The 13,737-nt window shown below is 44.4% G+C and overlaps 1 protein-coding gene across 10 annotated transcripts in view; it reads right to left on the bottom strand.

Moving 5' to 3' along the window:
• Positions 1-4,081: 4,081 nt before the first annotated feature.
• The window catches only part of PEMT (phosphatidylethanolamine N-methyltransferase), a 51,988-nt gene continuing 42,332 nt past the window's right edge, over positions 4,082-13,737 (bottom strand). For all 10 annotated transcript variants that reach the window (XM_042437913.1, XM_042437917.1, XM_042437914.1 and 7 more), the window contains 2 exons: positions 8,613-8,687; positions 4,082-6,852 (listed from right to left, as the gene is read on the bottom strand). In XM_042437913.1, coding sequence (XP_042293847.1) covers positions 6,804-6,852; positions 8,613-8,687 — 124 coding nt within the window. In that variant the 3' untranslated portion in view covers positions 4,082-6,803. The remainder of the gene's footprint in view (positions 6,853-8,612; positions 8,688-13,737) is intronic.

Below are 13,737 nucleotides of genomic sequence, written 5' to 3'. Positions count from 1 at the left end.
TCCTGATCTTCTTTCTCCTCTTACAAGTCATTTTACTCCCCCTCTCCTCCTTCTCAACACATCCTCTTGTTCTCTTCTTGTTCTCCTCTTCCTTCCTCTCCTCTTCTTTCTTCTTCTCTTTCTCCCAGTCTTCTTCTTCCTCTTCATCTTATGGTGTCAAACTGCATTACTTCTGCAGTGGAGATTCAGCCCCAGTATTCTGTGAAACGCTGGAGAGGATGCAACCCTCTTGGTGAATGCATACAGGTTTCCAAGGCAAATCCTAATATTACTACCACCTCCTTAGCACCATGGCTGTGCCACACTATCATGGTATGCAGCAGAGGAGAATCTGAAACCAGGTTCCCTCCCCTCCCCCGGTGCTCCAGCTCAGCAATCTTTCCATCCAGTTGTGTCCATTTCCCCCCTTTCTTCTCTTCTCTTCTATGTCCATTGAGCTTTGTTTTCCCACGTGGTCCGGTCTGTTTGCTGTGCTGGAGGGAGATGGGCTTTGTTTTGGCATGGCCATGCCAGCCAGGGGTGGGCATTTCCAGATAGCTCTTGGTTCAGATGGAAAAGCAAACACATTCGAGGTCCAGGGAGGGCCAGCTAAATACTACGTTGATTGGAAAAGACAGAAATATGCTGGGAGCAGGTAAACAGAAACCATCTGCAACAGCGGGCTATAGAAAAGAGGAATATCTTCCCAGATTAATAACAAAAGAAAAATACCTTTATCGCATGTTATTATTTCCTAGCAAAACTCTTGCCACTATCCAGAACTTGAAAAAAAGCCCTAAAATCCTGCAGTTAGTCTAGACTAGAGTAGACCTATGGAATCAGTGCAGTTTATCTAAGGAGCTTTTCACACCGGGACTAATTTTGGCATTAAAGAGAGATTAAAGTGCATTTAAAGCATCCCACAAATAAAGCAAAAATGGCGAGTAGTTGCACAAATGATTATCACATGCAATTGCACAAATAAAGTGATATCAGAAGTGTGTTGTCACTGAAATCCCGAATGTAAAAAGATGCACGTTAATGCTTGTGACCACTTTAATGGTGGGTTTTGTGCGATGTCGTGTGAAATCGTTTCGCGTAATGCCATGATTTTACTGGGATATTCACGGGATAAACTCCCAATCTCCTTCATGTGATAAACTCCTTATTGTGCATTGACCACACAAAGCAGGACTTTACTTTCTCCTATGGGAGCGGACTGATGGAAGCAATATTTATATCCCATTTCCCCAAGGGGAAATCTCCAGGTGGCTCGTAACCTTTCTTTTAAACATGACAAGAAAATAAAATGGCATTTTTTCCAAAAGGTTCCAATAAATTTCCAGGAAAAGGACGCCAGGAAACAAGAGTGATATCACAGCAGCAATAAATACAGCAGCGAGTAAACAAAGGCACGAGGCAAAACCATCTTGGATTACTGGCTGCTGCAGTTCCATCAAACGCTTGTTTTGATGGCATGCCTGAGAATGCATGACCAGCCTGGGCCAGATCAGAACTGCTGGCTCACTTTGTGCAAGTAAACTGGGTCCAGGGCCCAGTTTTCTGCTGGGAGACCTTCAAGGGTGGGATAGTACCTAAAAACATACCTCCTGAAGTGAAGTCGAAGGCTTTCATGGCCGGCATCCATAGTTTTTTTGTGGGTTTTGGGGGCTATGTGGCCATGTTCTAGAAGAGTTTATTCCTGACATTTCACCAGCATCTGGGGCTGGCACTTTTGGAGAATCTATGAAGATGCAAGCCACAGATGCTGGCAAAACATCAGGAATAAGTTCTTCTAGAACATGGCCACATAGCCCCAAAAACCCACAAAAAACTATACCCCCTGAAATTTTCCAAAACCATGAGTGAAAGCTCCTCTTTCTCTTCACTCCTTCGCCTTTCTAAGGAAAGTAACAAAAGATGCAAATAGAAGGAAATATGCATTTCAGTGCTTGGCAGCAGCTTTTCAAAAAAAAAAAGAGAGATGTTGGCACAAAGCACTGAGCTGTTCCCATAAAACCTGGGCTTTGTTACATCCAACAGAAGGCAAAGCATGCCCATTTTCCCTTCTGTTGGGGATGAGACACAGAGGAGAAGTCATATATCTTCCTCAGCATCTGCCCATGGTTTAAGGAGAGGGACAGTCTTTTGGCCACATCTCTCTCCCAAGAATCTGTGTATTTTAAAACAGATGGAGGAAGAGAAATATCACCCCATTTCTGAACAGTGCCAGTGTTATATCCTCCCACTGACCCAATTTGGCAGGCGCATTCGCACTTAACCCTCTCTCATCCCACTTTTCCAGCTGCTTTTACATTGTCCCAGTTTCTCTCTCCTCCTCCCACTTTCCCCCTTTTTCCTCATCTTTATTCAACTGCTGCCAACTTGAGTTCAAAATGCAAAAGTGGTTTGCACTCAACCAACTCAGCAGGGACAAGAGAAGAACAGGGAATGGAGTCTTGCCTTGCCCTGTAGGGTCAGGCAAAAGGAAACTGCAGTGGCCTTTCTAGGTTTGTGTGTCCTTCCTCATGCATACAGTAAGTGGGTTCAGTGCAGCCCAAGATGGTTTCCTTTGCCACATATAACAAAGAATGCACTGTGTTTGCCGCACTGCAGAATTCAAACTCATTTCCAAAAGCTGTATTTTTTGGCTGACTCTGCAAGGTAGAGGGAATGAGTATTGTCCTTTAGAGCATATTTCCAAGCAACTGGATTAATTGCCTCCCAATTTCCAAGCCATGAAGGCATTTGTGTTTGCTCTTATTCTCTCTGCATCAGCGCATGAAGCTGGAGAGGCGTCTCCCTTCTGCGACTGAATGGCAGCCCTGTCATCTGATTATTAACCAAGGCAGGTATGAACCGACTCCAGCTACCTGGGACCCAATTAATCTCAATCCCAGGAGGCAGCGGTTCAAAATAATTACCACTTGAATAAATAGCAACAGAGCAGAAATGGTAGGCTTAGCCTGCAGCGTGAGCTTGCAGGTTTGGACCCACACACCATTCACAAATGTCACCGTGACGCATAGTTAAGTCCCCAAAGGGTTTGTTGGTGCTCCTGTTTATTTGGTTTGTAAAGCAAAATTTGTATGTGTGAGAGAGGGAAGGAACAAAGAGAGAGGGGGTCCCTTATCTTTATTAGTTTGTTATTAATACAGCCTTCTACATCCATGGATGCTTTATCCATGGATTCAAGCATCCATGGCTTGAAAATATTAAAAAAAAAAACATTCCAAAAAGCAAGCCTTGATTTTGCCATTTTATATAAGGGGCACCATTTCACTATGCCATTATATTTAATGGGGCTTGAGCATCCATAGATTTTGGTATCCATGGGGGTGGGATGTCCTGGAACCAAACCCCAGCAGTTAACCAATGGCCCATATGGACAATTTAAAGTGGAGTGTATAAAATCATTTTAACAGGTTGCGAGCAGGTTTTGAAAGTTTAAAGCATGCACCTGTACATTTTGGAAGAAACCCATCAGGCCCCATAGATGTCAGATGCTTGAAATGACTTGGGTCCAAACTGTTGGAAAGACTGATAGAACATCATTGTATACAACACCATCCTAGGTCTGGATCGATCATCTGGTCTTATTTTGTTAAATCTGTCTATTCATGAAGGCAAACCAAGGGCAGAGATGCCTCTCACTGGTTCCAGCCAGGTTCCAGTGGTTGTGCCAGAAGAAGAAACACAGCCAAGCAAGTCTCTTCAGGTTCTTAGAAATTTGCCAAGCAATTACCGACAACTTAAAATGTTTCCTTAGAATTAGGGAGGGGGGGGGTGTCAATAGCTATTTAATCTTCCGTAGCAAATGCTATGTAGGAACAAGTTCTGGGGAGAGATGCAACACCACCCACTTTTGATGGAAACAAGACTCCCAAGTTGTCATTTGGAAGGAAAGATTCCCTGCAAGGCTTGAGCTGCTGCCGACTGCCCAGAACAAGACGGACCTGGATCTTGCCTGAAATCTCTTGTTAATAAACACAACCATCTTTCATCTCCTTACACAATTTGGCAGATTGGTGGATTATGCAAAGGGTGCAAAACAGAAGGAGTTGTCAAGTCAACCTGAGCTCCAAGCAGAACTTACATGAGGTAATGCAAGAGAGACTGGCGGATTTTTTATTTTTAAGTACCATGCAAAGCTGTGGTGTCAGAGACTGGCAGATCTTATCTTGGTGACCCACAGTGGCATCATTAGGGGGATGCGGAGGTATGGACTACACCAGATGACACCTCAAGGGGGGTCACTCCTGTCCATCCATTGGGGTGGTCATTCCTGTCCATCCCAAGACTCTCATGGGCACTCCCTATGCCAGCCAGGGTAGAATTGTAGAATCATAGAACTGCAAGAAACCCCAAAAGGCCAGTCTAACCCCATGCAGGACCTCATAAATCAAAGCACTCCCAACTGATGGTCAGCCAGCCTCTGTTGAAAAACCACACTCCAAGGCAGCATCTTCCATTATTAAAGAGCTTTGACCATCAGGAAGTTCCTCCTGAGATATTTTCCCCGTAGTTTGAATCCATTGCTCCTAGTCCTAGTAGTCTCTAGTCGTGGAAAACTAGCCTATTCCCTCTTTGATACAACATCCCTTCAAATATTGAAACACGACTATCATGTCTCCTCATAACCTCCTTTTCATCAGACTAAATATTCCCATCTCCTTGAGCCCTAACTCCTCATAGGGCATAACTTCCAGACCTTCCACCATTTTGGTCGCCCTCCAAGGGACATGTTCTAGATTGTCAACATCTTTCTTGAATTGAGGTATCTAGAACCGGTGCCTTTAGGCTATATAGGCCCTCTCAGACAAAGCCGACTTGGACTTTTTCTCTAGCATGCTTCACCTAATGATTAATTTGGCTCTTTTAGATCTACACTGAGTAAATCCTAGAAACACAAGAGCTCATTTGGAAAGCTAAAACTAATAAAGGGCAGAGGGTGACTGAGGCAGTGGAAAGAATTTTGGTTGATTTCCAGAAGCTGGTATGGGAGACTGGACACGTTTGGAAACAATAGGAGAGGAATTTAAGATATTTTCACAACGGGGTGTGATGGAATTATGGAGTGTGAGAGAAAAACAGGGGGAAAGAATTTATACTACTGCTACGCAGAGAAACAAACAGGGCTCAGCTTTCTGATAAAGTTCAGTACCTCTGAGGGGTTTTCCATTCCTCCATCTTCAAAGGACCTTCAAAGGATGTCCTCTAAACCACCTGGTCTGAAAAACAAGTTTAGTGCTTTGTAAGGAATGGAAACACACCTCTCTCGAGGAAAGCTACACCAGGACAGCCACTTAAAGTGTGTTGTTGTAAACAAGGGGTGGAATCCTGTTGGAGACTTGCGTCTTCGTAAATGGACTCCAGTCTGCAGGAACTGGAATTAGGCAGTTTCATAAAATCCATTTTCAGTAAAGGGCTCCGGTTACTTTACTATGTAGGTAAGCTGGCAAAGTGACTGGGGTGCCTTGGAAAAGATGCACAATGATACTGATGTGCACTAGGCAATGGCATCACAAGAGTTGGTGTCACCCAGAAAGGCTTTATTCTACTTGCTGCCGAAAGCTGGTGGACTGGGCACCCAAAGGATTCGGTCTTCCCGCCTTGTTTGCAAGTCATTCGGTGATGTGCAAGGTCACCAGGAATTTACTGTGGCATGCCAACAGCATTTCAGCTGGCTTCCTTGTCACTTTTGGGTGGGTGGACAGAGTCCTTCCCAGGACCTTCATAAGTACCAGTCTACTTGTGGAGAGGCACAGCAATACACGCCACACTAGAAGGTAGACACACAAACCCTGGGGTGTCACCCAGTGCCGTCCATAACCCCCACAAAACATCCCTGGCATCAGGACATCAGAACCGTTGTGCCACGGGACACTGACTAGTGTTTACTGGTGTGCATCCAGACAACCTTGCAAGTGTCCTCTCATGCAAGCTCACAATTCACTAACTGGGCTTATTTTGTGTCTAAGGATTCAACCATCCATGACTTGAAAATATTAAAAAAATAATAATTCTAAAATGCAAAGCTTGATTAAGCCATTTTATAAAAGGGACACCACTATATATAATGGGACTTGAGCACCCATGGATTCAGGAATCCATGGGGAGTCCTGCAAGGGAATCATTTTGGAGGAGAAAATGACCCAACATTCCCCTCCAACCACTTGTGTCAAAGGGAAAAAATGCGCAAGAAATGAGGTGTGTACAGTCCATGCCTCCAAACTCTGCATTCCTGACCCCTCTTCTCCCCAGAGGATTAATGCCATCTCCCATGTGCCAGCATTGGCTAAGCCCTAGCACATGTTTGGTGTGCATGTACTCTTATGGCTTTCTTCTTTTCTCCCATAAATGAATACACATTATTTGTCCAAAAAATTGTTACTATTTTGGTGCATGTGAAAACAGTTGCATAAAATGTCCTGGCCCTCCTGCCTGTCCTGAGACTCTCACATATATAATCAACCCATCCAGGCTCTTGTGGTTAATGGAAGCTGCTGAAAGCCAAGGGTGGAGCAATGATTGCCACCAACAACACTGCCATGCCTTATGCCCGAGGTTGGCACAAGTCTTTGTGAAAGTCAAAAGTTCTTTTCCCATAACACCCCCCCCCCCCAGCAGCCTTGTCCAGGCTGAAAAAAACAGTATTTTTGAAGAGTCTTGAGACAAGCATAATTAAAAAGCCAGGCTGAATAGTGTGTCTTTCCCATCCCCAGTTACTCCGCATCAGTGTTCTGGCTGTGAAGGCAGACAGGCCCCTTGCTTCCAAATGACACCGGTTCTTCTCGGATTCTCTTCCCCAGCTAAGGTTGGCACTATTTGCTCTTCGTTGGCTTCTGGCGATAGATTTCTTCCGTGAAAGGCCTGGGAGAAGGAAGAGAAGGAGTGAAAGGATGGAAGGAAGGAAGGACAGAAGGAAGGCAGAATGGATGGACAGAAAGTATGAAGGGAGGAAGGGAGGGAGACAGAATAGATGGACAGAAAGAATGAAGGAAGGGAGAGGGGGGAGGAAGGAAGGAAGGAAGGAAGGAAGGAAGGAAGGAAGGAAGGAAGAGACATATAGATAGAAGGAAAGAAGAACAGATGGATAGAAAGATGGAAACATGGAAGGACAAATGGAAGAATAGAACAAAGAAAGGAAAGAAGAACAGTTGGATAGAAGGATGGAAAGGCAGAAGGATAGAGAAAAGGAAGAGGGAGGGATGAAGGAAGGCACAATCCTGGAGAAGCCTTTGCTAAGGTTAAATATGCTGGTATTTTGCCATTGCCCCATGGCCCTGACCACAACTAGAAGGTGGGCCCCAAGACCTTCCTTAAAACTAAATTGGGCCTTTGTGCCCAAACAATACAAACCTGTATGTACTGCAATATAAACCAGATGCAAATGGATCGGACAAGATGGAAAAATGGGCACAAACCTCACGGCACAAACTTCTCTCTCACCCACAGCCCAGCGGGGTCTCTGTCCGAACTCCAGGTCTCCCCTCAGTTCCCGCTTGTCAAAATGACAGGCCTTTTTATGTCAGCACATAATTAAACCCACAAACCCTCACCACCCCAGGACCTCTTCCTTGTGTCAAAGGAGAAGCAAGACATTAAAGGCTCCTCTTTTCTGTTGCATATCTTGCCGGACTGAATGAACTGGAAATATTTCAAGCTGGCAACATGTAATTAATGCAGGTGGGGGAGCCTGTTCAGAGCGGATGTGTGGGTACCAGAGAGAAACATGTACGTGGAACGGAGCAGAGTACAAAATGTTTCTTTTCCTATGCTGCCTGCCGCATTAGGAATCAGGCAGGTCGCTTCTGGATAACCTCCCCCTCCCCAAATTCAGACCGAGATCATCTTTCCCTGCTGTTCTTCCAATACAGCTGTTCTTCCAATACAGACCCACTTTGGAACCCCAGAGGAAAAGATATCAGAGATTACCATATGTCATTTCTGCACCAGGAGGGACACAGGATCTAAAACCCGAAAACGCATCTTATTGCATTGCTCCATCGCTGGGCACTAGGCAGCCTGTATGCAAACTGTATGCAACTTGGGCTTTTCCCACAGCTTTTCATACGTGTGAGTTTTCCAGCTATGAAAAGCTGTGTGAGAAGCCTGAGTTGCATACAAGTTACCTATTGTCCAGCAATGAAGCAATGCGATAGGATCCATTTTCGAGTTTTAGATCCCGCATTGCTCTGGGCACAGAAATGGCATGCAGTAACCTCCTTGGATTCCGGTAAGGGCCAATTCAGCTCTAAGGCCCGAAGTTACGTATCTTTGCAGCAGACAAGACTGACTAGAACAGCAGTTTCCCATCTTTGGTTCTCCAGATGTCTGAGACTTCAACTCCCAGAGGTCCCAGCCAGCCTAGCAAACAGGTAGGAAGTCCAAAACTGAAGTGCAAAACATCTGGAGGACCAAAGTTTGGGAAACACTGGACTAGACAAACCATTAGTGTGAATCAAGTAGGCATCTTATTAAGTCACTAGGAAAACATAAACACAGAATAGATCAGGAAGGCGGTGGGGGGGACTCACTTTCTTTGGCCCAATTCTCTGATGATAAGAAAGCATTTCTTCTTATTATTGTTGTTGCTATTATTTTGTTGGCCCAGCGCTAAAACCACTCACCCTTCATAGAGCAATGCAATTCTGTAGCACAGCGCCACAACCGCCGTCAGGACCAGACCAGTAGGACTTGCATGCCTGGTTGGAAAAGAGAGAAGACAACAGAGGAAAGGAAAGAGATAAGTGTTGTCTTACTGCCATAGTCTGGAATGGTTTTAGAAAGAGGATTAAACACCAACCCAACTTGTGGGCATCAACCCATAGTTTCTACAAGGCTTACCCTGCTTCTAGATGTGGCTAGAAGGCTTCTTCTAGAAAGCATATAAACCCCCAACTGGGAACCTTTGTTCCTCCATTTGTTTTGGGCTTCAGCTCTCAGAAGCCCCTGCCAACTTGGCCCATCAGTCAAGAATCGTGAGAGCTGAAGTCCGAATCATCTGGATTCACGAAATAGGTAAGTAATAAATAAATATACAGTGGCGCCCTTGGTAACTGCTGAGGTTTGGTTCCAGGACTTTCCGTGGATACCGAAATCCATGGATGTTCAAGCCCCAATAAATATAATGGCACACCCTTATATAAAATAGCAAAATCACCGTTTGATTTTTGGATTTCATATATGTTTGGAATATTTTCAAGCCATGGAGAGTTGGATCCATGGATAAAGAATCTGTGGTGATGTAGTTAAAATGGTGAAAACCAGTACAGTTTAAAACAATACATCATCCTCTTAAGTCCTTTCATAATAAAGCCCTAGTTATAAAAGCATGATGGAATAATTTTTAAAAAGTCTTTGCCTGATGACAGAAGGAAAATAGGGAGTGAAGCCAGTTTGGCTTCCCAGGAAGGGAATTACAGAGAACAGGAGCGGCCACCAAGAAGGTCCTCTCTTGCATCTCCACCATTCATGGTGGTGGGACCAAGAGAAAGGTCTTTCATGAGGACCTCAGGATCCGGTCAGGTCCATACAAAGAGAGATGGTTTTTCAGATAACCTGGATCCAAGCTGTATATGATGATGATTTCCATCAGCCTCTGCACTCTAATTGGGTCATCTTCTTTCTCCTTTTTTGTGCTAAGTTAAACAATAAGATTTCACTTGCTGAAGATGGACTGATGAGGCTTAGCCAGGAGATTATATAGCCTACTTAGGAGCTGAAAAGACGCTTATATAAGACCAAGACAGAGCGTTGGCAGAAGTGATGAGAAAACTGCCACCACCCGGGGCAGAAATGTAGGCCAAACCGAAAGGGGGAAAGAAGATTTACAGCGTCACTTTGCTGCTCTGGTTATGTGGATCCAAAAGGAAGGCTAGGCTTGAACTGACATCTCTCACAATATTCCACTCCAGTATCTTGCTATGAACCCCTTGCGGGGAAATTATTACCAACTGGTTTCTAATAATTAAGGATGCTAGTGAGGTTTGTCTGAACTTGGCTTGGAAACAATTATCTGGGAAACAATAGCATTAGATGATGATGATGATGATGCCAAGTATCAAAGCAAACCACATTGGAGACAAGAATATTTCAATAATAATAATAATAATAATAATAATATTTATTTGTATACTGCCCTCTGGCAAACCAATCCAGGCGGTTAACAACAGTAAAATATAAAATATGACAATTAAAAACACTTTATCCCTCCCCCCCTTAAGACAGTATTAAACAGTATAACATATTAAAAACACAATATCAAGCATAAAAACAGCAGTTAAAACTAAAACCCTGATATCCTGACTTCTAGGCAAAGTCCCAGCTGAAACGGGAAGTTTTAATGGATTTTCTTGTTGGAAATGCTGGATTTTCCTGTTGGCAGGCAATGGATGAGCAGAAAACAAAAGCCTTCTACTGCTCAGCGAAATACCCCCCGAACATTCAGAGAGATAAATCAAAACATTAAAGAGTTGTCAAGATGGTAAAAGTTATTAATGAGGAAGCACCCATTCGCTAAGAGAGGCTGCAGCTCTTTGCTTTTGCCTGATCCGACTTTCCCCTTTGCTGAGTTAACTGAGTGCCAACAACTTTTGCATCTTGAACTCCGTTTGCAGCAACTGAAATATGCTCAGTATTTCAATGTTATGTGTGTTGGACTAGGACTCCAGGGGACCAGGGTCTGCAACCTCGTTTGGACACAGAAACCCAACAGTTGATCCTTGTGCAAGTCCCACTCTCTCTGCCTCAGTTGAAAGGAAAGACAAACCTCCTTCAAACAAATCTTGCCAAGAAAACCCCACGATAACTCAGAAATGACTTGAAGGCACACAACACCCACAATGGCCAGGCATCCACCTGCTCCAGGCTTCAACTTGATCTTTGAAGGAAAGCTGAGTCCACGGTGTTGAGCTCAGTCTCCAAAACAGGAGGCACTCTGGATAGCTCCAAAAATACAGCTGGCCCTCTATAGCCACAGATTTTTTTTCTCCATGGATTCAAGCATTTTGAAAATATTTGTAAAATATATGAATTCCAAATAGCAAATGTTGATATTTTGCATTTTATATACGGGACACCATTTGACTATGCCATGGTATTTAATGGGACTTGGGCATCCACGGATTTTGCTAACCATGGGGGGGGGGGGGGCGCCTGGAAGCAAGCTCCAGTGGATATCAAGGGCCCACTGAAGGTCCAGCAACCTTATTTCCAAATTAGGGTAGTTCCTTGGATAGTTCCTTCATAGTCCAGGTTCTAACCCAGGATTCACTGCCCCACTGATATGGAGACATCAACCCCTGCCTCATATAAATAATCTTCCCAATAAAGCTGGATGGGAGTCACAGATATGGAACAAGTTATTCTCACAGTCTGACATTTTAAACTTTTATTTCGATGTGACGTTTCATCTTGCTTTGATCAAAGGCCAATTTATGAGAATGCTTGCATCTGAAGCCACTTTGAGTACTGTTTTAATGGGATGAAATCAATCCCATCCCTCCTCCCCTTTGACTTTGCCTGAGTTTGCCACTTCAGAAATAGGTCAGAAATGAAATGATGGTGACCTAGAAGAAGCCAAGTAGCCCTTGGTGACTGGCAAGGATGCTGATGGAAAGAGAAAGACAACACACCAGCTACACACTAGCATGACACTGGGGTGCCACCGGATGCTGCAGAAGATGACTGCCAAACATATAAACACCAGGAACAGATAATAAGGCCAAGGCACAGAAACAAACACAGCCAGGCAAACAGTGGGTTTAAATGAGTTTTGAGACCATGGCGTTACAAAGAGGAGACACATCCTACTGCTGGTTGTACCAAACCATAATGGCAAACAACCGCATCCCAAAAGTAGGCTAAACTGAGGACTATTGAGATTTTTCAGCACCGCAGGAGTAGGAAGGGTACTAAGAGGGTCATTTAGACTAACCCCAAGCCAACGCATGAAATCCAGCACAATGGCATCCCTTGCCCTGTCAGAAGCAAGCATGTCAACTGCTAATAAAAAGCCTCCTTCCAGGAAGATGTGTCCAGCAGGAAAACTGGGTCAATGGCAAAAATATGGAGTTATAGGTGAACTTGTGATGTGACTCATTTTAATATGGGTTTGGTGTAAGTGACTGCGCACACATATTTGGCCTTTTAAAAAACTCCACCTTGAGTTGGATGGAGATTTTAACAGAGATGGACACCAGCATTTTTGCTTCTTCAGAGAAGCTGCTGGTTCACCAGGAAAAAGGGAAGAGAGAGAGAAGAGATAACTGTTCCAGACTTAGACCTTAGCTTCCACTTTTGGAGAGGTGTATATATTGGTAGATCTGGGGACAATGTATTCTTGGGACTTTGTTCCCAAATCAACTTCAACATAGGATGACCCTATGAACAAGAACCCCAAGAGCCCTGGTTGTCAACAGTTTTGCTGAAACATGTAGTGCAGGAACCAATCCTTCTTCTTTCCACGTTACTCCTACCCCAGGAGCAAAATTTCTGTTAAAGAAGTCGTGCCCAGGAGCACATGGATTTCACAAAGTGAGGTATGCCTCCATATCGAGCAGATCAAGACTTGGTAAGTGAATTTGCAAAGTGCAAAGAAGTCTATCGCTAACACAGAGAAAACATGAATTATCTGGCTGGCCTACGGCTGCAGTCAGACCTCACCTCTGCGCTGAATCCTGGCAAATATGACATCTCTTCCCCAAGTCAATGAGCCCTGATGCAGGCTGGTAGCTCCAGAAGAGCACTTAAATCCTGCTTTTTGAAACATTTTATTTGCTCTGGAGGCAAACGTGGCACTTGACCTTGCTGGGAGCTGTTGTGGGAGAAGACAACCATCAATCCATGACAGTGAGGGGATGCAAATGGAGGGAAGCGCACTACTTTGGCTGCCGTTCTGGAAGCAATCTATTCTCAGATGGTTCTGTCAGAGATTCAAGCAATTAGCCCTTGACCACGGCTCTTCCCGGGTGCAATCTCCATTTCAGATAGCTTCGGTAAACGCCGGATGCCTCTTTCTCAGAGGAAAATATGAGCTGTATGGAGGGAAGAGGAGGGGATACAGAAAAGCAGGCTCCAATCTATTTCCCCTCCAGGGGCTGAGAAAATAGGAAACAGGAATTACTTCATCAGGTGTCTGTTTGCTGCTTCACAGTCCTACGTTGGTCCGGTGCAAGAGGCAGAACAAAATGTAGAAGCGTTGCATCTTCAGTTTGGGGGAGAAAGCAGGATATTCAGGTGCTTAATATGGGATCCATGCTTGCCCAGTGACGGTGGGCAAAGTGCAGCCCATGGGCCAAATGTGGCCCTCGGCTGCATTTTTGTGGCCCTTGGATCCCTTACTTCAATTTTTCCCCTACAAATATCCAAGCATTTGGAGCAAAGTCCCCTCCTGGGCCATTTTAGTCCCAGGGGAGGCCTTTTTAAAAAAAGGAGATGAGGAGGGAGTTCCTTCCATGTCACTCTTGTTGTAAATAAAAGAATGTCCTCAGCCTAAAATGCGGAGGTTGTGTGTGAACCAACAGGTCCCTGGTTTTGCATCCCCCAGTGCTCCCCAAAAATGACATTATCGGTTGCTGCTGAAATTTTCCTTTGCTTCATCCTATAGATCCTTTGTCACATGCGCCTAAATTTTACCCTCGACTTATAGATGGGTCATATCAAAATTCATAATTATAGCCCTCAAAAGCTGCCCTCGACTGATACATGAGGTCGACTTATAGTCAAGTATATATGGTATTTAATTCTGTTGCT

This window comes from Sceloporus undulatus, chromosome 8 (genome assembly GCF_019175285.1).
Source record: "Sceloporus undulatus isolate JIND9_A2432 ecotype Alabama chromosome 8, SceUnd_v1.1, whole genome shotgun sequence".
Classification (NCBI taxonomy): Eukaryota; Metazoa; Chordata; class Lepidosauria; order Squamata; family Phrynosomatidae; genus Sceloporus; species Sceloporus undulatus.
The sequence above is the reverse complement of the archived record's forward strand: the minus strand, read 5'-3'. Positions and strand labels throughout refer to the sequence as shown.